Source organism: Harmonia axyridis, chromosome 5 (genome assembly GCF_914767665.1).
Source record: "Harmonia axyridis chromosome 5, icHarAxyr1.1, whole genome shotgun sequence".
NCBI classification, from domain to species: Eukaryota; Metazoa; Arthropoda; class Insecta; order Coleoptera; family Coccinellidae; genus Harmonia; species Harmonia axyridis.
Window position 1 is genome coordinate 41,198,329 of NC_059505.1, and position 27,606 is coordinate 41,225,934.

Genomic DNA, 27,606 nt, shown 5'->3' on the forward strand with positions numbered 1-27,606 from the left:
ACAAAAACTAAATTTCAAAACAATTCTATACAAAACCCCTAAATAAATCAGGTCAAGATCAAACTTCAAAAATAGGACCCAGCACCACCTGCCATTCTTTTTTAAGCACAACCCTCATTCCCTACTACCCTACTCAACAACCTTGACCTGTCCCAACCTCCCAAAAAACAACCTCATCAAATACGCATAGCTCTTAAAACAAATTAAATCCAAAAATAACAATCAATACCATCAACCCTTAATTGGTAAAAGACTACCCCTCATAGATCAACCAAACCTTGCGTTTCTACATCCACATTTATACTGATTCTTTATATATAGTCTCCTAATTGTATGCACGTGATATCCAACTTCGAATCGATCTGTGTCAAGTTACAAACCCGCAGTTCTTGCAGAGTTTGTATCGGCAGTAACCAGGCAATGTACTATGTCAGAGAACCACATTGAAGTGGCTTAGTGAAGCCTAAAACGGAAGCATAGGTCTGTGCGTCTCATTTACACAACAATATATAGAAATGAAATAGTTGAACGCAATGCCATCATGCTTCTCGTTGCTTTTTTTATTTTCGCTCAAATCATTGTGGTGCCCTCCAAAGTGATTCAACATGAGAGTGATGCCAATCTTGCAGTGATCTTCTCTACATGCAACGACACTTCGAAAACCGACAGAAGATTGGACACAACAAGATGGATCTTAGATAGATTGAACGTCTTAGGAGGACTAAAACCACTAAACCTTACACTTCAAGCTTACAATGCTTGCAGCCAAGAAGACTACACAGAGGTACTCTTTGATGTATGGAGAAAGAGCTCTAGTGATGCTTATCTTGGAGCTGTAGTTGATGCTGCAGTGTCTACTGAAGTGGAAAGATTAGCTGATGACTTGAAGATTTGTCTGAAGCAGGCTGTTCCAGATTTTGGGTACTTGGTGAAGAGTGCTGTGCATCTTTTGGATGTCTTAGGGTGGACTGAGAATGTTACTGCTGTTTTTCCTGATGAGAAACTGTTGGATGATGTTTTTGAGTTTGCGAAAAACAAGAGGATTTGTATCAGGAAGTATTGGATGCTCAAGTGAGTTTGATTGGTTTTTGAGATTTTTTCGTATTGATTTTTTTTGCATCGTGGGTGATATTGTATTGAATTCAATGTTATTAAATGTTTCTGATGCAGATTTTTGGGAATTTATATTGAGCTTTTAGTGGAAAATATCTAGTTTATTCAGTTTTTTTAGAATGATCTCGAAATTTAGTGCTGTTTCTTTATGCAATCAACAAACTGGCAGAATAACAAATTTCAATAATTTATCGAAAACAACTTTTTGATTCCGCAAATGCAATTTTATTGTTTTTATTCGAATTCAATTTATGAAATGCATAAGTACATTACCTGCATGAATTAGTCATTCATATGGATTCCCATTGATATTCCTAAAGTACACTGACTCAGAATGAGATGACTCATTTCATTCATGGCTATATAATTATTGTCTTCTATTTATCTTTTTGGAAAATGGTGCATATTTGACAGGAAGGTTCTTTGTTTTTATATCAATCGAAAATATACGAAATTTCAAAACACTACATTGTTGGAGGTGGGACTTTACATGGAAATATTACAAGATTTAAATTGAATGTTTGTATATTTCAATTCGATTTTTTTTTCAGCCTTTGAAATTGATCGATCAGATTCTGAACAGTTATTGAAAGCTCCCTTTATTTCAGTTTCTCATTACTTATAATGAATATGAATAATGAAAACGTCTATATTAAAAATTAGTTTTTTGCACTGAAATAAAAAAATTAAAATTTGTTAGCATATTCATAAATATACAAACCTGCAAAATTAGAGGAAAATCTCAATGAAAATTGTAGTTCATTTTCTCTTGAATCCTTAGGACGATTATAGCAATATTTTTTCACATTGCAACTTGATTTCTTAGGGAACATAACTGTTTAGATGCTGTCCTTAGGTACTTCGTTTTTGTTATATACAGGGTGGCCAAAAAAAAATTAAAGTAAGCTTTTATTCAGGACATCCTGAGGTGCTTTGCAATTCAGAACAATAATTTCTCGTTCAACTACTATACAGGGTGATTCACCACGAAGGCCTATTAGATGTTTAAAGAAAACTAATCTAATCTAATAATTTTAAGCTGAAACTTTACCTGTTGAGGTTTGGAGACAATTATCTTTCTCCCTAAACTATTTTCAGATCTCTTCAACTTCCGGTTATACCGGAAACAGACTACTACTACCTTATTTCGGATTGCACATCCAGTATATATATTATTGTATCATTAGATAGCTTTTTTCATGAAAATTTCAGGAATATGCCATACCTTGAGTAAAAATTCATCAGTTCATGAGTTAATGAGATTCATATGAAAAAATTGGTGGCAACGAGGATTCACATTTTTTAGAAATATTTCTACAGAAACATTTTTTACGGAAAAACCTTTTTCATTTTCTATTCTGAAAATACCTAGTATTATAATACTATTTGCGGTTTGGACCAAAAATGTACAGGGTGTTTATCAGAAAAATTATGAGTTTGGACTACTTAAATTCATCAAAACTCAAAATTTTCAAATTAGGAAATAAGGAAGTAGTAGTCTATTCCCGGTATAACCGGAAATTGTAGAGATCTGAAAATATCTTGAGGAGAAAGACCATTGTCTCAAACCCCAACATGCAAATTTTCAGCTCAAAATTATGATTAGTTTTCCATAAACGTCTAATAGGCCATTACGGTGAATCACCCTGTATAAAGTGTTGTGATTTCGCTCAAAATTAAGATATCGCAATTAATTAAGAGATGAGGCAACATTTGAGTGTAAACATACTCCATAATTTTGAATAAAAACTTACTTCTAATTTTTATTGTTCACCACTGTATATAACTAAGAACGTAGAAACTGAGGACGGTATACAAAGAATCAAGCTATAATAAAAAAAAAATCGCTGCTGAAATCGACAGAAGGGCTTAATATAAAATAAACTATCATCCTTAAAATATGTCAACCAATTGGTTAAAACTTCAGGAACATATCCTTATTTATTTTCTTGGGAAACTTTTCTGAAATTGACATTTTTTTAATTCCCAGAGATAACAACTCAACCTATGAATACGAAGATGAAGGACCCCTTGTAGTATTTGGAGATAACTCGCAACTGACAAACTTTTTAACAAGTAATGAACATCTGCAAGAAGTTCAAATGGTCATTGCACCCACAGATGGCCTTCCACTTCATGGTAAACGACATAACTTCTCTAATAATTATTTTATCGTTCAAACATCACAATTTTTTTGCAGACATCTCGGAAAATTTCTACATGATTCTTCCATCTCATATCCCATTGACTGACAGCGTAGAAAAAGTGAATCTCATACCTATAAATCTTATATTCGAGCTGTCTCGACCCATCTTGAGCTACACAGAGTATTTGAGAACTTTTCTGAAGATCCACTGCAATGAAACAACTCCTAACCTTAAATGTTTACAAAGTAAAAATATACAGTTTTCGAACAAGAACACTTGGTATACCGATGAGATGATCTTGAAGATGCTTAAGATTGAACCATTGCGAAATAATTTTTTGTTCGAGGTTTACAAAGTAGAGAACGAATCTGAAGATTTTTTCAAGATGGGTTACAACTTCAAGCAACCTCTAACTAAGATGTTCACTTATAATATATTCGATGATCATCTTGAAAATCTATACGATGTGGATATGACCAATGTTACACCGAAAATATGCGAAGATTTTAACACCTGTAAATCTTCCTGTCTGAATTTTGGGGAAATGAAACAGAATATCAATATTATTTTCGACAACCCTGTAGAGTTTCGTTCAGAACCTTTCATTATGGTATTTGTAGCTATATCTGCTGTAGGAATTCTTGTTAATTTGATCATATTAACGTTCTTCCTTATTTCTATCTGTAGGAGAGAAATTCTTGAGGGGAATCCTACAACCACGATTTTCTTGCTTCTTAGTGTGCTTCTCATGTATACCTCCGTTCTTCCTTTCTCCTTAAGAGTACAAGAAGATAACTCAAATATTCTATGCCTTTTAAAATCTCTATGGACTTCACTGAGTATCTGTGGAGCTTTTTCTCTCATTTTAGCGCGTTGCATTTTCCTTGCTACCGTCACTAAGGAAATGGCTTATATGTCACACATCCCTGGTTCTGTGCAGTCCTTCTTAACTTTATTCATTTTTGGAGTGCAAGCAGCCTTGAGTTTACAGGTATTTGATGACTGTCAAAGAGTGTTTGCAGGCTCGAATTTTATTTATTTCATGTCGTACAACGTTCTTCTTCTTGTTATGATCATCTGTCTTTGTCCTATGATCTTTAAGTCACAGAGGAATTACAGAGAAGGAAAATACTTCTTTATCTCTGTTTTTTTGATTATTTTGTGTTGGTGTTTCTGGATTTCCTGTTATAAAGTTTTGAACGATTCGTGGAGAGATCTTCTGATATGCTTTGCAACAATTTCTACAGCTAGCATTTTGCAAGGGGTCATTTTGGTGTCTAGAACGTATTTGATGATGGTATCTTCAGTTCGTCATAAGATGAGAAACAGCTTGCCAAATGTCAATGAAAGGAATGGAGTGTTGGACATTTATAGAGCAGATGCCAGGGTGAGTACAGCTTGCTGTCAATAGTTTAATTAGTATTCCTCAAGGATCTGTTCATGTTCTCCTGTTATTGCAAAGGTCTGGCAATTTGATATTTATACACTTAATTTTTTTTCTAGCAAGTCTATGATTGCGTCAACGTGGCTGCAATAAACGCCATATCAGTAGCAAGAGCTGGGATAACAGTAACGGACTTGGATGATGATATTTACAACTACCCAACATTACCAAGGGATGAAGATCTAAATTTTGAGGTTCAAACAAATTCATCGATGCATCTTGACAAAGTTACACGTTTCTAAAAGAAAGAGAGAAAAAAAACCAGTATTAATATGAGTATTTTCGAACATAGCAGCTACTGTATAAAAATTATATATGTGTCAAGAGAAATCTTGGTTGATAGTTCTAAAGATGTACCCATTATGTTTGAAATATGTGGATCTCCATGATACAATGTTACTCGAGAGATAATATACTGGTCAACATATTTCGTTACCCATAGAAATATTTTTATGATAATATAAATATATTATGTTTACTTTTCTGATATTTTCGAAGACATACATATTTTTATATTTATTTCATTATCGATAAAATGCAGAATATGAATTCATGATAGATGTGTTAATTATATCAGGTTTATTAATTTTTGATAATTATGTGATGATGATTTTTTAATAGATGTTGAAATAACTGGAATGAATTATTTAATTTTATGTGATATTAACATCTGGTATTGGCGATTATTGTTTAAATATGTGTTCCGTACTCAAACATTTAAAGTAATGTATTATCGCACCAAAAAATAAATACATAACTTATTTTGAATGCTATTTTTATATTTTGTCCTAAATCAAAGCCTTTCTGAGAAAAACTCTACACGAATTCCATCCTTGAAGTCTTGAATCGATTCAGAGTATTAGTATAGACCTCATTTTTCACGTGGCACCAAAGGGAAAAGTCTAAAGATGTTAAATCATAAGAGCTGGGTGGCCAAATGTAATCTCCTCTTTGAGGAATAACAAGGCCAGGAAAATTTTTTGCTGGTACGTAATGCCGTCTTGTTGAAGATGTATAAAGCCCACATCAATATCAGCCAAAAAAATCATAGCCTAATTCCCAAGATCGACAAGCCTAAGTTTTCATCAACACTACAGGCCACAGCAGCAATATTCTCAGTTGTTCTGTGCGACGCACACGGTTTCAATTCTTCACATCACTAACTTGTCCCAATAGCTCAAATTTTTCCACCAGTTTCAATATTGCCGATCGAGAAGGTGTTTCACGACAACCCAAAAGTGCTTTACTTTAGCTAACTGTGATTGCAAAATTGTCACCATTTTTGTAGGGAACTTAAACAATTGCAATGCGTTGTTGAAGCGTGTATCATTCTAATTTCAGTAATGGAGTTTTTACTAGTCAAATGTCTAAATAAAATTGCTCCAAAAGTGACAGTTATTCAAAATGCAATCTCTCATCAGAAAACCCACAAGTTAACATTTTAAATTCTGTGAAATAAAAGAATCCAATTTTCTTATTGAAAACTATTATCCCTATTTGCATTAAATGTGTTTAAAATCGATTGCTAACATGTTAGATCGATTCATGCATTTCGAAGGCTAAAAATCAAAGGAATAATGAATTTCTAGTTAACTTGCAAATATGAAATGATAAAATTGATATAATCCATTATTAAGATGATAGTAAATGACAAATGACTTACTCAGCATTAATAATTTTGGTTCAGCATTAATAAATTGGTTCAATTTATATATTTTTTTGATAAGAGGTGAAGCGTTATATAAGAGGAAATATTAGATCATAGTTTTTGGTTTTTCGATTCTCGTTTCATACTGAACTAAGACAGGAAATTTAAGATTATCATTCCATTTAACTTCCTAATACTATGAAATATACTAGAAGTAACTTGTTCATTTAGTCAAGTCACAGGGAAAGTGACAATTTTTACAATATATCAAGTACTTAACCATTTCTCTCAACAAATGAAAGTACATACATGCTGTTATCATTGCACTTTCTCTATTGATGCATTTGATCACAGTTCATTAGTCTACACTTCGAGATCTAGCTAGCCAGTCTCGTTCATCTTATGATTGGTGCAGCATCATGATCATACCTTACATCTATTTTAAATATTTCTTCTATTTCATTGTTTTCGTATGTTTGCCTGTAGTCGCGTTGATTCTATTGAAGATTTTCCAAAAGTTGACCCTTGGAAAATGCAAAAGTTTGGCCTGTTTATCCGGAAAAACTGCGATAGTAACCGGAGGATCAACAGGTGAGCTAAATTTCTTTTTAAAGTATCATCTAAAGGAAATCTTGAGCTTTTCCGATAACTCTTTTTCCTTTTATGAGAAATAATAACTAACTATTTTCATGTTGTGGAAAACTTTCAGTAAATCTATCGATATCTTTTTTTTAATTTCAACATTTCTCTTGATGATCTGTCTGTATTTGTTTATAACATTTCTATTCATTTATCTGTAACTCATTTCTTGTCTTTTGGTTCTATATGTTTTCTTGTCGAGAATTTCAACGAAAAAAAATAGGAAAAATGCTTAGTGTAGTGCACTTTAATTGAAAAGCAGAAATGATAATTTTGAAATAAGGCATACCTTAGAAATTCGATAAAAATACACATCTTTATTAAAAGAATGAAATTTTGCCCCTAAAGTGGCATAAAGAAATAGTAACAAGCCATATACAGGACCTTGTTAGTTTTCTTAACTTGCACAAACTTCAAGCTTTGGTGATATACTGTTCTTGAAAATAAGGAATTGAATGAAAGTCGAAAGTAATCATGAGATTTTAAAAATTCAAAATATTTAACCAATATTTTGGACATGAAATAATTTCCATGAAAAGATCCAATAAATTTAGGAAAATTGATTCAACACGAATTTGTGGACTTATCTTTAGCATGAATATGCACTGTTGAAATAGAACAATGCTTTTAATAAATGTGGGTGTATGCATATACTGTAATGAAATAATCGAAAATAAAATTTTCTCATTTAAATTGATTGCATATCCTCCATTACTTTCGATATCTGACATTATCAGTTCTTTTTATTAACGCATCAAAATATCAACGTTCATTTTCATTGATATATAGTTGTGTCAATTAAATAGTTTTCACTGATTCTTTTTTTTCTTTAGGGGTATTATCACAGAAATGATAACTTAACCTATCATACATGTTTAAAAATTAAATGTATACTTGGAAATTATAATTGAAATATTTGCATCTGATCAGTATATGAGTATCTGAGTTTTGAGACGCAGATGACAAAAATGGTTGAAATATTTATCTGTGAAGAAATTGTATCATCAAACTAAAGGTTGTTTTTTTAGAGCTATAGAACTTTAAATTGCAATAAAACAATGATGGATTATTCGATTGACATGAATTTTATTTATCCGCAAGATAATCTTGTGGCATTACACTTTAAATATGATTTCTGGCATATGACCGCCACGGCTGGCTCGGATGTAGTCCAATCTGGACGTCCAATTTTCGATGACATTTTCCAACATTTGTGGCCGTATATCGGCAATAACACGGCGAATGTTGTCTTCCAAATGGTCAAGGGTTTGTTTCTTCCCGCATAGACCAATGACTTTACATAGCCTCACAGAAAGTAGTCTAGCGGTGTTAAATCACAAGATCTTGGAGGCCAATTCACAGGTCCAAAACGTGAAATTAGGCGGTCGCCAAACGTGTCTTTCAATAAATCGATTGTGGCACGAGCTGTGTGACATTTTGTGCCTTCTTGTTGGAACCACAGCTCCTGGACATCATGGTTGTTCAATTCAGGAATGAAAAAGTTAGTAATCATGGCTCTATACCGATCACCATTGACTGTAACGTTCTGGCCATCATCGTTTTTGAAGAAGTAAGGATCAATGATTCCACCAGCCCATAAAGCCCACCAAACAGTCAGTTTTTCTGGATGTAACGGTGTTTCGACTTACACTTGAGAATTAGCGTCACTCCAAATGCGGCAGTTTTGTTTGTTGACGTAGCCATTCAACCAGAAGTGCGCTTCATCGCTAAACAAAATTCGCGCGATACGTATCCACACAGAACCATTATTTTCGAAATAAAATTGCACTATTTGCAAGCGTTTTTCAGGCGTGAGTCTATTCATGATGAATTGCCAAACCAAACTGAGAAGAAATCACTTGACAGCTGTTAAATCGGTCGCCATCTTGAACAGTAATGCCAACTTAAAGTTATATACCTTGAAAAAAAAACACCCTTTATAATGGCAGTAATGTGCATTTTTTTTCGTCATTTGTATCTAGAAGGTATGCAATTCAATCATGAAAAGATACACGCTTCAACAACGTTTGGCCCATATTTTTTTCCCAAAATTATTTTTTATTGCACGTACAATTTTTTTTTAAGGTATAGGATATGAAACAGCCCTCCACTTGGCCTCTAGGGGATGCAGAGTGATAATAGCAGATAAATTTGGAGCTCTTAGAGCAGCTAAGAAAATTATGCGATACACAAGCAATCAGAACGTCCTCAACAAATACCTGGACCTTGCTTCATTGAAGTCGGTAAGGGAGTTCGCCAAAGATATAAATGAAACAGAGGAAAGATTGGACATTTTGATAAATAACGCATGTGCCTCAGGCGTTTCTAATAACCACACAGAAGATGGACTACACGAGACGATGCAAATTAATCATTTTGGACCATTTTTGTTGACACATCTGCTTTCAGGTGAGTCGAAAGATTTTGGTTGAATGTGGTCCGAAATTCGAAAGATTCAGATGGTTGTCAGATCAAAAAACTTGAATTTTAGATATAAAGGGACGTCATAGATACAGTCCAAGATATCAATATATTGAAAAAAATTAATCTTATATAAGATTCTAACGGAATTTGGCATGAACATCAGTTCCACTATTTTGCAACTGATTCCTAAAGTCCAATTCGATTCGAGTATTGTATTATTAGAAAAAAAAATAGTTTTCTTAAATTCAGGAAAAACCATAGAGTAATAAACATAGATAGAGGAAGTATACGCAATTTTTACATGTCCCCAACATGGTTAGATTACGTTGTCGGATTGTGATATAATTTCAAATCCACAATTTTACTATATCGTTATGAACGTATATTATTTTGAATGAAATATATTTATTTGAGTGATAACCGATTAAATATGCAAATTTGAATATTTGGAAACCGATATTTTTCCTGATTGTCGAATTTATAATAAGCAAAATATTTATTACTTTCTGTATCAACCTGCTGAAATCCAAGGTTTGGCAACTTTTGCTCTCCTAGTGTCATCGGTTGTTTCACGTCGTTTGGCGCGCTTGAAGTTTGTTTTCTGAATTTCTGACATATTTAGGTATTTATTTCAATATATTTTGAAATGATAGGAGACGTTGATTCACTATGGGACATAAAAGTGCGTTATTGTGGAAAAACTCACGAATTGAGTGAAATATCGTAACACTGACATGTTTTCATTTCTTCATATCAAATTTGATAGTTCATGTTGGAGACAGAATTTGCTTACTGAAAATGACGTATGCTCCCTCTATCTGTTTATTACTCTGAGGGTAATACTCAATCATTTTTCATACCTACACACTCCCTTTTTTCAGATCTTCTTAAGAAATCAGCACCAAGCAGGATCATCTTCGTAAGCTCGGCTTCAGCTTTCTTCAGTAACCTATCCATAGAAAATTTGAACTACCCAAAGGATCATCCATTGTCACTCTTCAGAACAGGACTCATTTACGGAAATTCCAAACTTTGCAATGTTATTGCAGCTAATGGATTCGCTAAAAGACTTGAAGATTATGGTGTAATTTGCAACTCATTACATCCAGGATGGGTCAACAACAATTTTGAGAAGAATCCCGAAGAATCAGCAGGATTAGACGGACTTGATCAGATTATTATGAGCCCAATATCTTTTGCTTATGCTAAGGTGTGTGAAACATAGTTATTCTGCATTCTACTTTGCCGGCAATATGTTTTTTTGGTCTTGTAATATTATTAGGCCTAATTTACGCAGAATTGGATAAGAGTTATAGAAGTTTAGGAGTATTTGCGTACACCTAGACCAACAAACACAAAATTACCAAAGTTTTTCAGAATGGTCTGAATTGTGAGCGTCAATTTTGGAGTCTTCATTTGTTATCAAAAAGCCTACAGTACACTCTAAACAATAAAAAAAATCTGGGAAAGAAAATAGTAGTTTCGTAGCTAATTCAAATTGAAGTTTATCAACCTTTCTGTGGAATTTCCATTGTTTCAAACCTTCTAATTCAAGTTATCTTTCCTTTCAGACTCCTAGAGAAGGTGCTCAGACAACTTTGCACTTGGCTTTCTCAGAATCGCTGAAGAATGTTACTGGCAAACATTTTTGGGACTGCGTCACTTTCCCCCTTCCTCCTGGAGCTAGAAACGAGAAATTCTGCCAGGATATCTGGAAAGAATCGGAGATTTTCGTGAAACTGGAAGATTCGGAAAAACTGCCGCTTATAAACCCAAAAAAAGAACATAATTATCGCTATATCTACCGAGAAGGTGAAGATGTTGAGGTTATGTTGGATCAACTCCGAAGCAAACAAGAGCAAATGGAAAGTACCAACAGCGACAAAGTAGAAAATGAAGAAAATAAGGAAATCGAAAAGGAGACGAAAGATAATGAATTTGTTGAAAATGGTGATGAAATCAAAAAGGAGAAGAAAGATGACGAGTTTGTTGAAAACGGCAATGAAAGTATTTTACGTTTCAGAAAAATAAACGACCAAAAAGATTTTTTAAATATGAACGGAGATGCAGAACATAAAGACAAGAAAGAAAGAAGTTGAAATTAATGAGATGACTGAAGCCTAGGTAGTTGAAATCTAGAAAGATTTTAAGAGAATTATATGAATACGGAGTGCCAAGAAATAGTATCCTAGGCATTCTTCACTAGTTTTGTTACTGTTAATATGTTTCATTGTATTTGAAGAATATTTAGAATTTTATTGTTGAATAAAACTTTATTTTGAACTTGAATATGTTCATCTAAAAAACCAGATAATACGTTGAGTGTTTCAAAGGCTGTAAGTAAGAAAATCACCTTCAAAATACTGTCACAGCTGTAATATTAGCTAATAAAATACAAAATGCAAAGTGTTTTTGAGTAGGAGTAACAAAATATAGCCATTTCATTATTATTGAAGCATGAAAGAAGTTTTTCTGCATTCTAACACTCTTAATCTCGGAAATGGAAATCCTGGTGCTAAATTTATTTCCAGCGAGAATTCTTTTGAGGTCTGAGAACAGGAAAAGTCGCTGGGGGTCAGATCTCGAAAATACGGTGGACGCAGGAGCAATTCGAAGCCCAATTCATGCAATTTTTCCATCGTTTTCATTGATTTGTGACACGGCGCATTGTCTTGATGAAACAGCACCTTTTTCTCTTCAAATGGGGCGGTTTTTAACGATTTCATCCTTTAAACGATCCACTAACGCTAGATAATAATCGCTGTTGATGGTATGGCATTTTGGAGGTAATCAATGAATATTTTACCTTGCGCGTCCCAGAATACTGATGCCATAACCGATACCATTTTTGTAGTACGATATGTCTTTCACTTCAAAATAGCCATCAGTTTCGGCGATTACTTCTTCATTGGCGTTAAATTTCTTTCCAGCGTGTATTCTTTTGAGGTCTGAGAACAGGAAAAAGTCGCTGGGGGCCAGATCTGGCGAATAGGGTAGATGCAGGAGCAATTCAAAGCCCAATTCATGCAATTTCGCCATTATTCTCATTGATTTGTGACATGGCGCATTGTCTTCAACATTTTTTTCTTCAACTGGGGTCGTTTCTTAACGATTTCATCCTTTAAACGATCCAATAACGCTATATAATAATCGCTGTTGATTATCTGGTCCTTTTGGAGGTAATCAATGAATATAATACCTTGCGTATCCCAGAATACTAATGCCATAACCTTGCCAGCTGACTGTTGTGTTTTTCTTCGCTTTGGATTCGGTTCATCGTGTGCAGTCCACTCAGCTGACTGTCGATTGGACTCCGGAGTGAAATGATGGAGCCATGTTTCATCCATTGTCACGTATCGACGCAAAAATTCAGGTTTATTGCACTTAAACAGCTTCAAACACTGCTCAGAATCATTAACACTTTGTGTCTTTTGATCGATTGTGAGCTCACGCGGCACCCATTTTGCACACAGCTTTCTCATGTACAAATATTCGTGAAAGATATGATGTACACATTCAGATGATATCTTCAAAATATCTACTATTTCGATCAACTTCATTTTACGGTCATTCAAAATGGTTTTTTGGACTTTTTTGATTTTTTCTTCGGTGACAGCCTCTTTTGGATGTCCACTGCGTTCGCCGTCTTCGGTGCTCATTTCACCACGTTTTAACTTAGCATACCAAACAATGATGGTTGATATTCCTGGTGCAGACCCCGGAAACTCTTCATCAAGCCAAGATTTTGCTTCAACCGTATTTTTTCCCTTCAAAAAGCAATATTTTATCAGCACACGAATTTTTTTTTCATCTTTTTTCAAATAACAATAGTAGCTACACTCACAACGCAATATCTCACAAACTAATGGTCGGACTGCTGTCAAATTTTGACACGTATCGTTTGAAGGTTGGTACTAACTAAAAATCGTATGGATTTAATACTAGCACCGCCATCTGTGCATCAGACCGGGGACTTTTCAATTGGCCTAATATGTATGTTTATTGTTCATTTAAATATAATCATAATATTTATTATTCTTGAAACATTATTTCTGAGGTTGGAAATTTATTTCCGTGATGTCCACGAAAATCCGTTGTACTAAATCTGGAAAACCGAAGTTTCCGATTTATGTGAAAATTTTATTGGCCTGTTCTACCGTCCAACGTCTGTCCCTAAGATGATAAGCCACATGAAAAGCGTTTTCCAGCGGAGCGTTAAATTTCTCATTTGAATCCTGTAACCCCCCCAACCTTCTTGAAGTGTTAACTGGGAAAATAGCAATAGATTTTCAGTTGTATCTAAGCCACGGACGATATGAAGTCCCCTCCAGAAAAGTCCAGTGGGATTATATTTGTTATAGTTTATTTGAGTTTTTTCTTGGACAATGTGCTTTTAACTGTTGTCGGTGAGTTGTACCTAATAATAATAAATAATAATTAATTACCCTTTATACGATGGTTATATTTATGTATTGAAAATTCAAAAAAAATTAACTAGCGATTTTCAAAATAATCGCCTTCAAGATCTAAAGGGTGTTTTTTCAGGGCTATAGAACTTTATATTGCAATAAAACAACGATGGATTATTCGATTGATATGAATTTCATTTATCCGCAAGATAATCTTGTGGCATTACATTTTAAATATCATTTCTGGCATATGACCGCCACGGCTGGCTAGGATGTAGTCCAATCTGGACGTCCAATTTTCGATGACTTTTTACAACATTTGTGGCCGTATATCGGCAATAACACGGCGAATGTTGTGTTCCAAATGGTCAAGGGTTTGTGGCTTATCCGCATAGACCAATGACTCTACATAGCCCCACAGAAAGTAGTCTAGCGGTGTTAAATCACAAGATCTTGGAGGCAATCCACAAGTCCAAAACGTGAAATTAGGCGGTCACCAAACGTCTCTTTCAATAAATCGATTGTGGCACGAGCTGTGTGACATGTTGGGCCGTCTTGTTGGAACCACAGCTCCTGGACATCATGGTTGTTCAATTCAGGAATGAAAAAGTTAGTAATCATGCCTCTTTACCGATCACCATTGACTGTAACGTTCTGGCCATCATCGTTTTTGACGAAGTACGGACTAATGATTCCACCAGCCCATGAAGCGCACCAAACAGTCAGTTTTTCTGGATGTAACGGTGTTTCGACATACACTTGAGGATCAGCGTCACTCCAAATGCGGCAGTTTTGTTTGTTGAGGTAGCCATTCAACCAGAAGTGCGCTTCATCGCTTAACAAAATAAAATGGACGTAGTGCGCGATACGTATTCCGCACAGAACCATTATTTTCGAAATAAAATTGCACTATTTGCAAGCGTTGTTCAGGCGTGAGTCTATTCATGATGAATTGCCAAACCAAACTGAGAATAAATCACTTGACAACTGTTAAATCGGTCGCCATCTTGAACAGTAATGCCAACTTAAAGTTATATACTTCTAAAAAAAACACCCTTTACGTCCACGTTTGAATTCAGTTTACCAGTGATTTACAGAGGCTTTAAATGGTGCTTCATCGCCAAACATTGAATTTAGTTGATAGATGCATTTCTCTTAAATTAGACCACTTCAAAAATCATAATTTTCATAGATTGGCAATTGTTTTTCGATTGATAATATATGCTTACCTTTCTTGATACTGAATATACAATCATTTAATCAATTCTCACATCTTCCTTTTTGTTTTTAGTGCCTATAATTCCTGATTATTTGTTCTCTAATGAAATAAAAATGAAGGCAAATATAACTACTTATCATAGTGTAACCTCTCTTAGTCCTCTTCAAAGAAAATATGAGAGTATTGATAGTGAGAATGGTGTTCTCGGAGCATTGTTGGCATCCAAAGCTTTTGTCCAACTGCTATTCACTCCCTTTGTTGGATATGCTGTAACAAAAGTTGGTTGTTACTTACCTATGTTATTAGGATCATGCAATATACTTCTAGCTTCTTTACGTGAGTATTTTTTTTGTTTAAAAAGATAATGAGCAGATCACTGACGTTAAGTCAAGAGCTTCTGAGTGTTCGTTCAACTGACTTTGAATCTTTATTTACTATTTTATTTGAATATAGTGTTCGCCTATGGTAAGTCCTATGGTCTGCTTGTTCTTGCCAGAGCTCTACATGGAAGTTCATCTGCAGCAGTGTCTGTCAGTGGCATGTCCCTTTTGGCTAAACACGTTCCGGTAGAACTAAGACCAAAGTTGATGCCTGTAGCCTTTGGAGGCATAGCCTTAGGAGTCTTGCTTGGTTACCCATTTGGTGGGGCAGTATACCAACATCTTGGAAAACAAGCACCCTTCATCCTCATTTCCTTGGTCATAAGTATGAACATAGGTAAGTCAGATAAACCTCTAAAAAATTTGCACAATCATGTAATTGGTCTCTTAAGGTCTTCAGCTGAACCTCATAAACAGATTCAGTTCAGAGGAAGAAGATGATACTGAAGAATGTATCTCTGATGATTTGGAACTTATTAATCTTTTGAAGGATAAGAAAACAATGATAGCTTCAGGTGCTATATGTATTAGCACCACCACTATGGCTGTACTAGAACCTTGCGTACCTTTATGGTTGATGGGTCATTTTCACCCTGCACCTCCTAGATGGATACTGGGTGCTGTATTCATACCAGACAGCATAGGATATTTCCTTGGTTCACACTTTGGAGGTAACCTCTAAGTTGCTTTTTATTGACTAGATATTTATCTTTTGGTGATTTGTTAAAGGTTTGCTTCCAATTGAAGGTTGGAGAGTAGGACTAACAGCAATGCTTATCGGTGGTTTGAGCTCTTGTGGTCTTTCTTCAGCTACCACAATTCCTCAACTATTCCTACCACACTTTGGCATAGGTTTGAGCGTTGGATTAGTTGACGCTATTTTAGTACCATACCTCGCTACCATAATAGATAACAGAGGCAGCTCAAAATATGGCTCTGTGTATACCTTGCAGCAACTTGCTGTGAGTTTGGCATATTCTTTTGGACCTCTATTGGGAGGTGAAGCGGTGAATTTGATTGGATTCTCTTGGTTAATGAAGATAATTGGGTTGCTGAATGTCATGTTCAGTCCTCTTCTGTTGGAATTGGAAAAAAGTTCAAACCAGAAGGTGAGAAGTATGAGATATTTTTTTATATTTGTGGATGATTGATTGATGGTATTTTTTTAGGAAGGGATGGTTCTTTTGAGGAATGAGAGTGATACAGGCAGTATGTACTCAAGTTTGAGAGAAGAACTTTCGAATATTGATTCCTTGGAGAGCAACAGAACAGAAGAGTGAATAATGAAATTACTTTGATATGTTTGGTTGAACATTGATTCATGTATTTCATGTTTTGAATAAAAACGCTTGAAACTTGTGTGGTTATTTAGGTGGACTTATATCTATGTCTCGAATTCAGGTTTACTAATATTTAAAACCTATCATATATAAATAGAGTATTGCATATAATTGGTTCTAAATAATAGAGAAGAAATGTCTTGAAAATGTTTCACATAGATCGATTTGTCAAAAGAAAGAACATTCAAAGAATATGAATCTACTCCTTTAGACATAAACAAAATTCATTGTGGAAAAATTTCTGAACAATGGTCATATATTCAAATTTGGCATCTTCGAATACAGGGTGATTCACCGAGATGGTCTATTAGACACTTATGGAAAACTAATCATAATTTGGAAGTGAAAATTTGCATATTGGGGTTTGAAACAATGATCTTTCTCCCTAAAATATTTTCAGATCTCTACAACTTCCGGTTATACCGGAAACAGACTAGTACTTCCTTATTTCAAATGGCACACCCAGTATATTATTGCATCATTAGATAGCTTTTTTGACGACAATTGTGGCCATACCTTGGGTAAAAACTCAACGGTTCATGAGTTGATGGGATTCTTATGAAAAATGGTGGCGATGAGGACTCACATTTTTTTAGATATTTCGTCAGAAAAAGCTTTTTTAGAAAAATTTGTTTTCTTTTTCGATTCTGCAAATACGTAATATTATAAGACTGTTTTCGGTTTGAACCAAAAATGTACAGGGTGTTCATAAGAAGATCATGAACTTGGACAACTCAAATTCATCAAAATTTTCAAATTAGAACCTATATTTTTTCTTATTTCAGACGATATATGGAAAGCATTTCTTATATATGTTTTTCCAATAAAAACGATGTATGGAATGATTATTTCTGGATGTTAAGCCATTCCCAAATCGAGTTCTAACGAATAATATTTCCAGAAGAAGGCGTTGACAAAATATTATTCTAAGGGCAACCACACCCCACAGGATCAAGAAATCTCTCCACACACTATCACACCTTGCGGCTATTTCTTCGATCCTGTAAAAGAATTAGATTTATCCGGTAAAATCCCAATCCACACCACTCTGCCGACTGGGATGAATGTCGAAAATGTTGAACAAACAGAGGAACATCCTTCTTAACTTACTGTGCAAACAAAGTGATTGAGTTCGCTAGCTTATAAAAGCGAGTAGAACTTGGGGGTTTTTAATGTAATTCCCCTAGGAAGCTTGGTCATTTGGAATTTAATACTGGATTCAGGGAGCTTGCGAGAAATACAACACTGGATGGGAATTTTTTTTTTAGAATATGAGCGCTATGAATATCGATAGGGATATTTATTTGGTGAGTTGGTAGGGCTGTTATTAACAGCTCATATAGGGTTGTTAAATAATTTCGAATAACACACTATCAAGGCATTTTTCGCTTGCATGTTACGTCATTTGACAAGAAAAAGCTACACTATAACTAAAATTGGAATACAACTTTCAACAATGCATTGAATTGTTGAAATTTACTACACTGTTATTTGTCGAATAGGTGATCATAACTGGCCACTGAGATCTTGTGATTTAACACCTTCAGACTTTTTCTTTGGGTCAAAGATAAAATCAATGCTCCACAATCAATTTAAGACCTTAAATATGAAAAGATATATGGTTGATATCTTTTCTATCGTTCCACTTTATAATGTTACAAACATCAATTGATTTTTCCTAAAATACAAGGTTATTCACCGAGATGGCCTAGTAGACGTTTATGGAAAACTAATCATAATTTTGAGCTTAAAATTCGCATATTGGGGTTTGAGATAATGATCTTTCTCCCTAAAATATTCTCAGATCTCTACAACTTCCGGTTATACCGGAAACAGACTACTACTTCCTTATTTCAAATGGCACACCCAGAATATTATTCAAATGTCAAATTTAGTTATCGAAACATCGAATTTCAGTTTCTTTCTGTAATTTCCGTTAGTCACAGACTACTCCACACAGTTATAAATAGCGGTTTTTTCTCATTTAAAGTTCTTCCTCGATAACTCTTAAAGTATTCATTTTAGGTATAGGGTTTGCTTAAGTAACCCCCATTCTTTTTGTACGTAGAATCCACTGAAATAATAAAAATATAGGTTCTAATTTGAAAATCTCGAGTTTTGATGAATTTGAGTTGTCCAAGTTCATGATCTTCTTATGAACACCCTGTACATTTTTCGTCCAAACCGTGAACAGTTTTTTGATACTACGTATTTGCAGAATCGAAAATGAAAAAGGTTTTTTCGAAAAAACTGTTTTTCTCAGAAATATTCAAAAAAATGTGAGTCCTCGTCGCCACCATTTTTTTTCATGAGAATCCCATTAAATCATGAAGGTTCATGGAAGGTTAGAATTTTATTTTGTGGAACAATTTCAAGTAATGAACTAACAGCGTTTGAGGATTCTTTCTCGTGGAAAAAACTGTTACATTCTATTTTCTGGTTATCATTCCAACAAATCACCAATCATTAGGATAACAACAGAATCTTTACTGAAATTTCTATAGAAGAAGTATTCTTTATTACCAACCAATTGTGCAACTTCGAAATTCGATGATCTAAACTATAAATCTGTGCGTGACAAAAGAAAGGATGGTGCTTGAATAGGCCCATAGATTTCCATGACATTCTAAAGAATTATTTATTTGTTCTGATAAGTTATCCAGTTCATTATTGAGCTCTCTTAGTGAAAAATACACAGTTTTCGTTGAGTACTGTTACAACTACGTTGGCTGCAATGAAACTGTTAGATTTCCATAAGAAAAATAGGATGAAACTCAGTCTGAAAGGAAAGCATTTTCTCCAAGATTTTTTGAATACTAGTACTATCCATGGATTAAATCATTTAGGTAAGTTTTATTCTTTCAAACAACAATTCATCAGTAAATAAGCAGCACTGATCCAGTCAGAGTTTCTCAGCCAAACCCATGAAAATCTTTATAGGTTAATCTAAGCTCGAGTATTTGGTTACATGTTTGAATTCTTCTGAGTCTCGCTCTAGGTTATCCAGGTTATTATAGCAGCTACTATTATACAACAGCTTCTACTGCAATTGCAGCAGCTGCAATGACAAAAGTAATTAAAACAAGAGCAGCAGCCACAATTGTAGTAGCAGAAGTAGCTGTAGCAACTATTTCTGCTACAGCAATCCAGATCACCTTGAACGAGACTTAATTTTCTGTTAATTTTTCAAACTATTATTTGATTCCGCTACTATCTGAAAATTATTGTCTCCAATAAAACAAAAAACGTAAGTTTTTAATCATAGAGTTATAATCAAATACATATAGAGGAAGTATACGCAATTTTTACATGTCCCCAACATGGTTAGATTACGTTGTCGGATTGTGATATATTTCAAATCCACAATTATACTATATCGTTATGGATGTATATTATATTGAACGAAATATATTTATTTGAGTGATTCCCGATTAAATATGCAAATTTGAATATTTGGAATCCGATATTTTTCCTAATTGTCGAATTTATAATAAGCAGAATATTTATTATTTTCTGTATCTACCTTCTGAAATCCAAGGTTTGGCAACTTTTGCTCTCCTAGTGTCATCGGTTGTTTCACGTCGTTTGACGTGCTTGAAATTTGTTTTCTGAATTTCTGATATATTTAGGTATTCATTTTAATATATTTTGAATTAATACGAAACGTTGATTCACTATGGGACATAAGAAGTACGTTCTTTGAGGAGAAACTCGCGAATTGAGTGAAATATCGTCTCTGATATGTTTTCATTTCCGCGCGCTTCATGTCAAATTTGATAGTTCATGTTGGGGACAAATTTGCTTACTGAAATTGACATATGCTCCCTCTATCTATGTTCATTACTCTGAGATTTCACTCAAATCCAATTAGAAAACCAACAGGTCATACAAAAATCCACATCATCGAGTGGATCTTATGGTTGACCCTCGTCATAAGTGCCATCTACGGGGCTGTCTCACTGAGCTCCATCACCCTTACAAGATACAACAGCAACCCGACAGTAATATCAATGGAAAGAGACAGGTTTGCATGGAACACCTCTTTCCCAGCAGCTACAATCTGCCCAATGGTCAAATACGACGAAGAAACTCTAGAAAATTATATCGAAACTTCAAACGCACCAAACAAAACTCTGTTCAGAAACTTCGTAGTCTCGCTGTTGGAAGCAAACTATCAGAATCTCGAAGATGTAGTGGACTACACCAACGGTGTACCACCTGAGGAGTTCTTGGACTTGATCCTGAAGCTTAAAATGAAGTTTTCGCCTTCAGAGATTTCGAATTCGGCTGGTTTTTCCAAAGTGAATTACCTAACTGAGATTGTATCAGAGATAGGGATCTGCTACTGTTTTAATTCTCAGTTGGCGGTGTATAACTCTGCCAGGTGATTGTTGAAGAAGGGTTGGAGGTGGTATAATAAGTGGATGATGTTTTGCAGGTACTGGAGTTCAGGACAATGGACGATTTATCCTCTGAATGATACATTGTATGTTAATCCATTGGATGGAGAAGTTTTTGCTAACGTTATGAACATTTCAAGTGGTTTTGATGTGAGTAAAACTGTCATAGATCCGTAAGGACTTTATCTAGTGTTAAGAATAGGAAAAAAAGATACTGACAATGAATATGATCAGTCCCTGACAAAACCAGTCAGAACACATTTTTTCTTAAGAAATCCACTTCATTCATCAACATGGTCACCTTAACAATGATACATGTACAACCTTGGCAGTCATTTCTTCATTATTTTATCATGAACTGAAATTTTCGAACAAAAATTTGAAAATTTTCCCAACGCTGTCATTTCTCCTGGACGCAAGATACGGACTTGAATATTCACTATGTTGTAGATCAGAGCTCGATCTTCAAAAAACGTTTTCATTCGAGGGGTCTCTGACGAATATTTCAGGAGATATAACGATTTTTGTATAGAGATTCAATTTTTACGGTTTTTTTCTCCAAACTTCGATTTCATTTTTTTCTTAAACTTGGGGTTATTTTCAAAATTCTTTTTTCACTTTTTATTTTTCAAAAAGTAAATATAATCTGCTATCAACCGAAACTAAGGTTGATTATAACCTTGGAAAACCATAGGAATCGTAGGAAGTCATTGGAAAGTCATGGGAAGTCATTGGGAACTCATTGTACAAATTTGGGGTACATTTTTGCCCCTCGATCCAAAATTCTGAGTCTAAATCAGTAGATCCCATAGAATACTTACTGGAATACAAGGAGGCTCTTAAAAACTGTAGGTAGTTTGATGGTAATGTCAAATGCTAGCAATGCATAGGCTAAAATAAGCAATATTGCTTGTTCAGGTTCAATTTTTTTTCAGATTTATATCCATGGTCCACAAGAAGTCGCAGATGTAGCTACGAAAAAAACCCATTCTGAAGATGGTTATTTCCTTCAACTCTACCTTAACGGAATGACTTTATTCAGTAGCGATAAAGTGAGAGCATTGAAAGTAAAGCAAAGAAAGTGCAGATTCTATGATGAAAGTGACTTAGGTCACTCTCCTGTTTACTCTTACGTACTTTGCAGAATGGAATGTAGGATAAGACTTAGCAAACAATTTTGTGGATGTGTTCCTCACTTCTACAGAAAACTCGGTATGAGAGAATATGGTTTTTTTTTCTTTGATTTCACCCTGTAAAACTACTCTCTATTTCTTGATCAATCTAAATAATTATTTTTTCAATTCTTTTACTGTTTTGCTTGGCTTTGCGTTTTTTTGTAATTGCTCACTTAAAAAAATAACTCACTGGTAATAATACTAACTAACCTAACCTATCTAAGCTGAAGGTTTGTCCAATACGAAGATTCATTTTGAACTATCTGGGCAGCTATCAATCTCAATAATAATATCTGTCTTCTCCAGATGGTGAGAAAACTTGCAGCGTGGAGGGACTGCACTGTTTGTCAAAATTCAAAGGTTCATATACTTATTTTTGTTGGTGTAGTAGTTATCGTCCATCCTTCCTTTGTTTTTAGAGAAATTGATACTTTTGGAGGGTACTTGTTCTTGCCTTCCAAATTGTGATGAAGTGGTGTATTACGTTGATGATTTAGATACCAGAGAATGGTTTCTTGGTACCAATTTGCAGTGGGGACTGAAAGATTATCCGAAAATGAGGTTGAAGAGAGATGTTATATTTGGATTTACAGATTTATTAGGTGAGGCAATAAAAACCAAGCGAAATGGATCTGTGGAAATCCACAATTCTTTTTTTTTGCAGTTTATATAGGTGGAATGGCTGGACTGTTCTTAGGATGCAGTGTACTCAGCTTTATTGAGATAATTTACTTCTTCAGCTTAAGAATATTTTTTTATTTTATGAAAAGTGAAAAACAACAAGGAAAAATAATGAAAAAATGAATGCTGAAATACGTTTTTTTCTAATTCTGTGAAAAATCCGTTCATTTTGTCATTTTTAATCGTACAAGAATATCTCAGTTTCACACATATTTCATGGTTATATATTTCATTATTATATGTTGGTACTCGGAACTCTCCTGTCACCTGTCTATTATCTGTCAAATCTGTAATACAGAGTGTTTTTTTTTAGAGCTATAGAACAACGATGGATTATTCGATTGACATAAATTTTATTTATCCGCAAGATAATCTTGTGCCATTACATTTTAAATATGATTTCTGGCATATGACCGCCACGGCTCGGTCGGATCTAGTCCAATCTGGACGTCCAATTTTCGATTACTTTTTCCAACATTTGTGGCCGTATATCGGCAATAACATGGCGAATGTTGTCTTCCAAATGGTCAAGGGTTTGTGGCTTATCCGCATAGACCAAAGACTTTACATAGCCTCAGAGAAAGTAGTCTAGCGGTGTTAAATCACAAGATCTTGGAGGCCAATTCACAGGTCCAAAACGTGAAATTAGGCGGTCACCAAACGTGTCTTTCAATAAATCGATTGTGGCACGAGCTGTGTGACATGTTGCGCCGTCTTGTTGGAACCACAGCTCCTGGACATCATGGTTGTTGAATTCAGGAATGAAAAAGTTAGTAATCATGGCTCTATACCGATCACCATTGACTGTAACGTTCTGGCCATCATCGTTTTTGAAGAAGTACGGACCAATGATTCCACCAGCCCATAAAGCGCACCAAACAGTCAGTTTTTCTGGATGTAACGGTGTTTCGACATACACTTGAGAATGAGCTTCACTCCAAATGCGGCAGTTTTGTTTGTTGACGTAGCCATTCAACCAGAAGTGCGCTTCATCGCTAAACAAAATAAAATGGACGTAGTGCACGATACGTATTCCGCACAGAACCATTATTTTCTAAACAAAATTGCGCTATTTGCAAGCGTTGTTCAGGCATGAGTCTATTCATGATGAATTGCCAAACCAAACTGAAAATAAATCACTTGACAGCTTTTAAATCGGTCGCCATCTCGAACAGAAATGCCAACTTAAAGTTATATACCTCGAAAAAAAACACCCGTTACTTGTTACCTCAATGTTATTTCTGAAACTTAAAGCATTTATCAATTGATTTTGTGAGTTTTATAGAATTTTTTCCTAGCAAAAAATTGACTTCTCTACCTATTTGCTCTGTTTAATTGTTTTTCGCTGTATACTCATGGTTTAGTGATAGATATGAAACAGAATCCAGTGTTTTTTTTGTATTTTATACATCAATTTGCCTTGAAACTTGAGTTAATTGCCGAAATAAGGTTTCTTTCTGCCTATTGCAAAAAACCATAAACGAAAATGAAAAAAAATCTTGTGCGATTTGGAATTCTCTTCGCGTATTTTGAAATTCGAAGTCAAGGGTATTTTTTTGCAAACCGTTTGGCGCAAGGCGTGTTCCTCGTTTGTTTTCGAAAGTCGCCTAGGAAGTGTGAAACAACACACTAGTGGGTGGTCCTAAAGAGTGACACATGTGATGCAACAACAGCCATCTAATGGATTCTCTGTTTGCCTAACAAACTGACAATGACAGTTATACGTTGCATATCGTCTCAGAGAAGCAATCTAATTTTCAATCTGGCATATATGTAACATACTTTGTCGAAAATATCAGGTTAATTTGGATGATGCACTCTTTTTAGACGTATTGCGTTTCAAAATAGGCTTTGGCGTATTATTTTGGGATTAAAATATTGACCTACCAAATACAAATAATTCGAATAATTCAACTGAAACTCAATTGGTTCATTTGGTGTAAAATATAGGCACCAGCAAAATTAAGGGAAAGGATAAAATATCAACGTTCTGTAGGATTTCATTTACTCTTGAATCATTCGACCGATTTTAGCAATAATTTTTTTCCATTGAAGCTTCATTCTTTGAGAATATAACTGTTCAGATGTCGTCCTCAGTTACTTAGTGTTGTATCATTGACAGCCGAAAAATGTTTACGGACTAATTTGAATAGATATCAGGCCAATTGAAAAGTCCTCGGTCTGTTGCACAGATTGCGAATTATTAAATCCATCTGATTTTTAGTCAGTACCAACCTTCAAACGATACGTGTCAAAATTTGACAACAATCCGACCATTAGTTTGTGAGATATTGCGTTGTGAGTGTAGCTACTTTTGTTATTTAAGAAAAAATGGAAAAAAAAGAATTTCGTGTGCTGTTAAAATATTGCTTTTTGAGGGGAAAAAATACAGTTGAAGCAAAATGTTGGCTTGATGAAGAGTTTCCGAGGTCTGCACCAGGAAAACCAACCATCATTGATTGGTATGCTAAGTTTAAACGTGGTGAAATGAGCACCGAAGACGACGAACGCAGCGCAGTGGACGCCCAAAAGAGGCTGTTACCGACGAAAAAATCAAAAAACTTCACAAAATAATTTTGAATGACCGTAAAGTGAAGTTGCTCGAGATAGCAGACATTGTGGAGATATCATCTGAACGTGTTCATCATATCATTCACAAATATTAGTACATGAGAAAGCTTTGTGCAAAATGGGTGCCGCGCGTGTTCACAATCGATATAAAGCAACAACGTGTGATTCTGAGCAGTGTTTGAAGCTGTTTAAGTGCAATAAACCTGAATTTTTGCGTCGATATATGACAATGGATGAAACATGGCTCCATAATTTCACTCCGGAGTCCAATCGACAGCCAGCTGAGTGGACTGCACACGATGAACCGAATCCAAAGCGCGGAAAACACATCAGTCAGCTGGCAAGGTTATGGCATCAGTATTCTGGAATGCAAAAGTTATATTATTCATTGATTACCTCCAAAAGAGCCAGACCGTCAATAGCGATTATTATATAGCGTTTTTGGGTCGTTTAAAGGATGAAATCGTTAAAAATACGACCCCATTTGAAGACAAAAGATGCTGTTTCATCAAGACAATGCGCCGTGTCACAAATAAATTAAAACAATGGCAAATTGTATGAATTGGGCTTCGAATTGCTTCTGCATCCACCGTATTCGCCAGATCTGGCCCCCAGCGACTTATTTCTGTTCTTAGACTTCAAATGATGCTCGCTGGAATAAAAATTAGCCCAATGAAGAAGTAATCGCCGAAACTGAGGCCTGTTTTGAAGCGAAAGACAAATCGTACTCTAAAAATGGTATCGAAAAGTTGTAAGATCGCTATAATCGCTGTATCGTCCTCGAAGGCAACTATGTTGAATAATAAAATCGAATTTTGCCAAGAAAATGTGTTTTACTACTGTAGACCAGGAACTTTTCAATTGGCCTGTTATGTTCCCATGAATAGAGCTTATATCCAAAAAAAATTATTTCCAAAAACTGCCAAAGGGTTCAGGAGAAAATGAACTTCAAACATCGTTGAGATTTTTTCGGTGTGTATATAGTTGCGTAAAATAGTTCCTGAATTTCTAGGCACAATATGTTCTGTATTAATAGTTGCGTTACATATTTCCTTGAATCAGACAGATTTATTTAGTGAGAGCGTAGAAGTCAATTAATGTTTCAACAAATTTAAAACATCAAAACAAACATTCAATCACTTGGGATGTATACAAAACATAATGTAGTTTGGGAGAACAGATTATATTCGTTCACTTGATTCAACCATAAATATTCAACATTAACTAAACGATCAAGATTCATCTCAATTATAACACAAAATTCAGCATTTTCTCTACAAATTTGAAAGATAATAAATGAAATTTTTATTCATGTAATAATATTTCACGTAGATTCGCATGGATTTTTGTTTGATCATACCTATCTATAAGAAATTTTCAGAGAGACATGCCATGAAAACATAGAATTATATAATACTTCACGTTTTCTCGAATTTTTTCCAAAAATAATAAATGACATTATTTTAAAAAAAATGTTCTTGAGGGCACGGAAAATCATATAGTTAGTCATAAGTTAAAGTATCTACCTAATATATGCATACTTGAAAGGTTTTTTTTTCAGTTTTCATTGGAAAACATCATATTATATCTACATGAAATCTTAGAAGGACGTTTTTTATTTCAGGTAAAATCGATCTTTTCACGAAAATTAATATTTTTTTCAATAAATGCTGTGTATTCTTGTTTTTTTTTCGCATCTTGGTATTTCTTCGAATCTACCAGTATATAAAAGAATAGATTCTGAACAAACCAATCTATTCTCTGAAAAATTCAGAGACTTACATTAAATCAAAAAAACAGGAATATTGTTAGAAATTTTCTTGTTATTTTCATCATTCAACTTTTGTGAATCTGACAAATCATTTGAAAACACTGGAATTGAAAAATAGCGTTCAAAGCTTTCAAAAAGTAAAAAATTTCGTTGGAAAATCTCAAGTTTTCCCGGAAAATTTTCCACAATCAACTAAACCAGCTGACAACATACAGTTTGCTTCAAAATATGTTATAACATACAGA

At 34.6% G+C, this 27,606-nt stretch overlaps 4 protein-coding genes across 5 annotated transcripts; all 4 read left to right on the plus strand.

Annotated features, from left to right (window-relative positions):
- The first annotated feature begins 121 nt into the window (after nucleotides 1-121).
- Nucleotides 122-5,277, plus strand: LOC123680402 (protein bride of sevenless). The gene is made up of 4 exons (XM_045618287.1): nucleotides 122-1,071; nucleotides 3,104-3,252; nucleotides 3,314-4,647; nucleotides 4,764-5,277. The coding sequence occupies exons 1-4, from the start codon at nucleotides 542-544 to the stop codon at nucleotides 4,944-4,946; spliced, it is 2,196 nt and encodes a 731-aa protein (XP_045474243.1). The 5' UTR covers nucleotides 122-541; the 3' UTR covers nucleotides 4,947-5,277.
- Nucleotides 5,278-6,699: 1,422 nt separating this feature from the next.
- On the plus strand, nucleotides 6,700-11,698 carry LOC123680658 (retinol dehydrogenase 11-like). The gene is made up of 4 exons (XM_045618662.1): nucleotides 6,700-6,943; nucleotides 9,077-9,400; nucleotides 10,297-10,625; nucleotides 10,987-11,698. Exons 1-4 carry the CDS (start codon nucleotides 6,772-6,774, stop codon nucleotides 11,512-11,514), a joined length of 1,353 nt encoding a protein of 450 aa, XP_045474618.1. The 5' UTR covers nucleotides 6,700-6,771; the 3' UTR covers nucleotides 11,515-11,698.
- Nucleotides 11,699-13,580: 1,882 nt separating this feature from the next.
- Nucleotides 13,581-16,782, plus strand: LOC123680657 (synaptic vesicular amine transporter-like). Of its 2 annotated transcripts, none has more exons than XM_045618661.1 (6): nucleotides 13,581-13,821; nucleotides 15,116-15,379; nucleotides 15,497-15,760; nucleotides 15,816-16,094; nucleotides 16,153-16,539; nucleotides 16,593-16,782. In XM_045618661.1, exons 1-6 carry the CDS (start codon nucleotides 13,731-13,733, stop codon nucleotides 16,616-16,618), a joined length of 1,311 nt encoding a protein of 436 aa, XP_045474617.1. In that variant the 5' UTR covers nucleotides 13,581-13,730; the 3' UTR covers nucleotides 16,619-16,782. The 2 variants fall into 2 exon arrangements, with proteins under 2 accessions (XP_045474617.1, XP_045474616.1); XM_045618660.1 differs by having other exon boundaries at nucleotides 13,583-13,821; nucleotides 16,153-16,532.
- A 2,696-nt stretch (nucleotides 16,783-19,478) lies between these two features.
- Nucleotides 19,479-23,142, plus strand: LOC123680939 (sodium channel protein Nach-like). Its single transcript, XM_045619062.1, has 7 exons — nucleotides 19,479-19,609; nucleotides 20,646-21,147; nucleotides 21,202-21,313; nucleotides 22,099-22,375; nucleotides 22,645-22,698; nucleotides 22,758-22,940; nucleotides 23,003-23,142. The coding sequence occupies exons 1-7, from the start codon at nucleotides 19,498-19,500 to the stop codon at nucleotides 23,140-23,142; spliced, it is 1,380 nt and encodes a 459-aa protein (XP_045475018.1). The 5' UTR covers nucleotides 19,479-19,497.
- The last annotated feature ends 4,464 nt before the right edge of the window (nucleotides 23,143-27,606 follow it).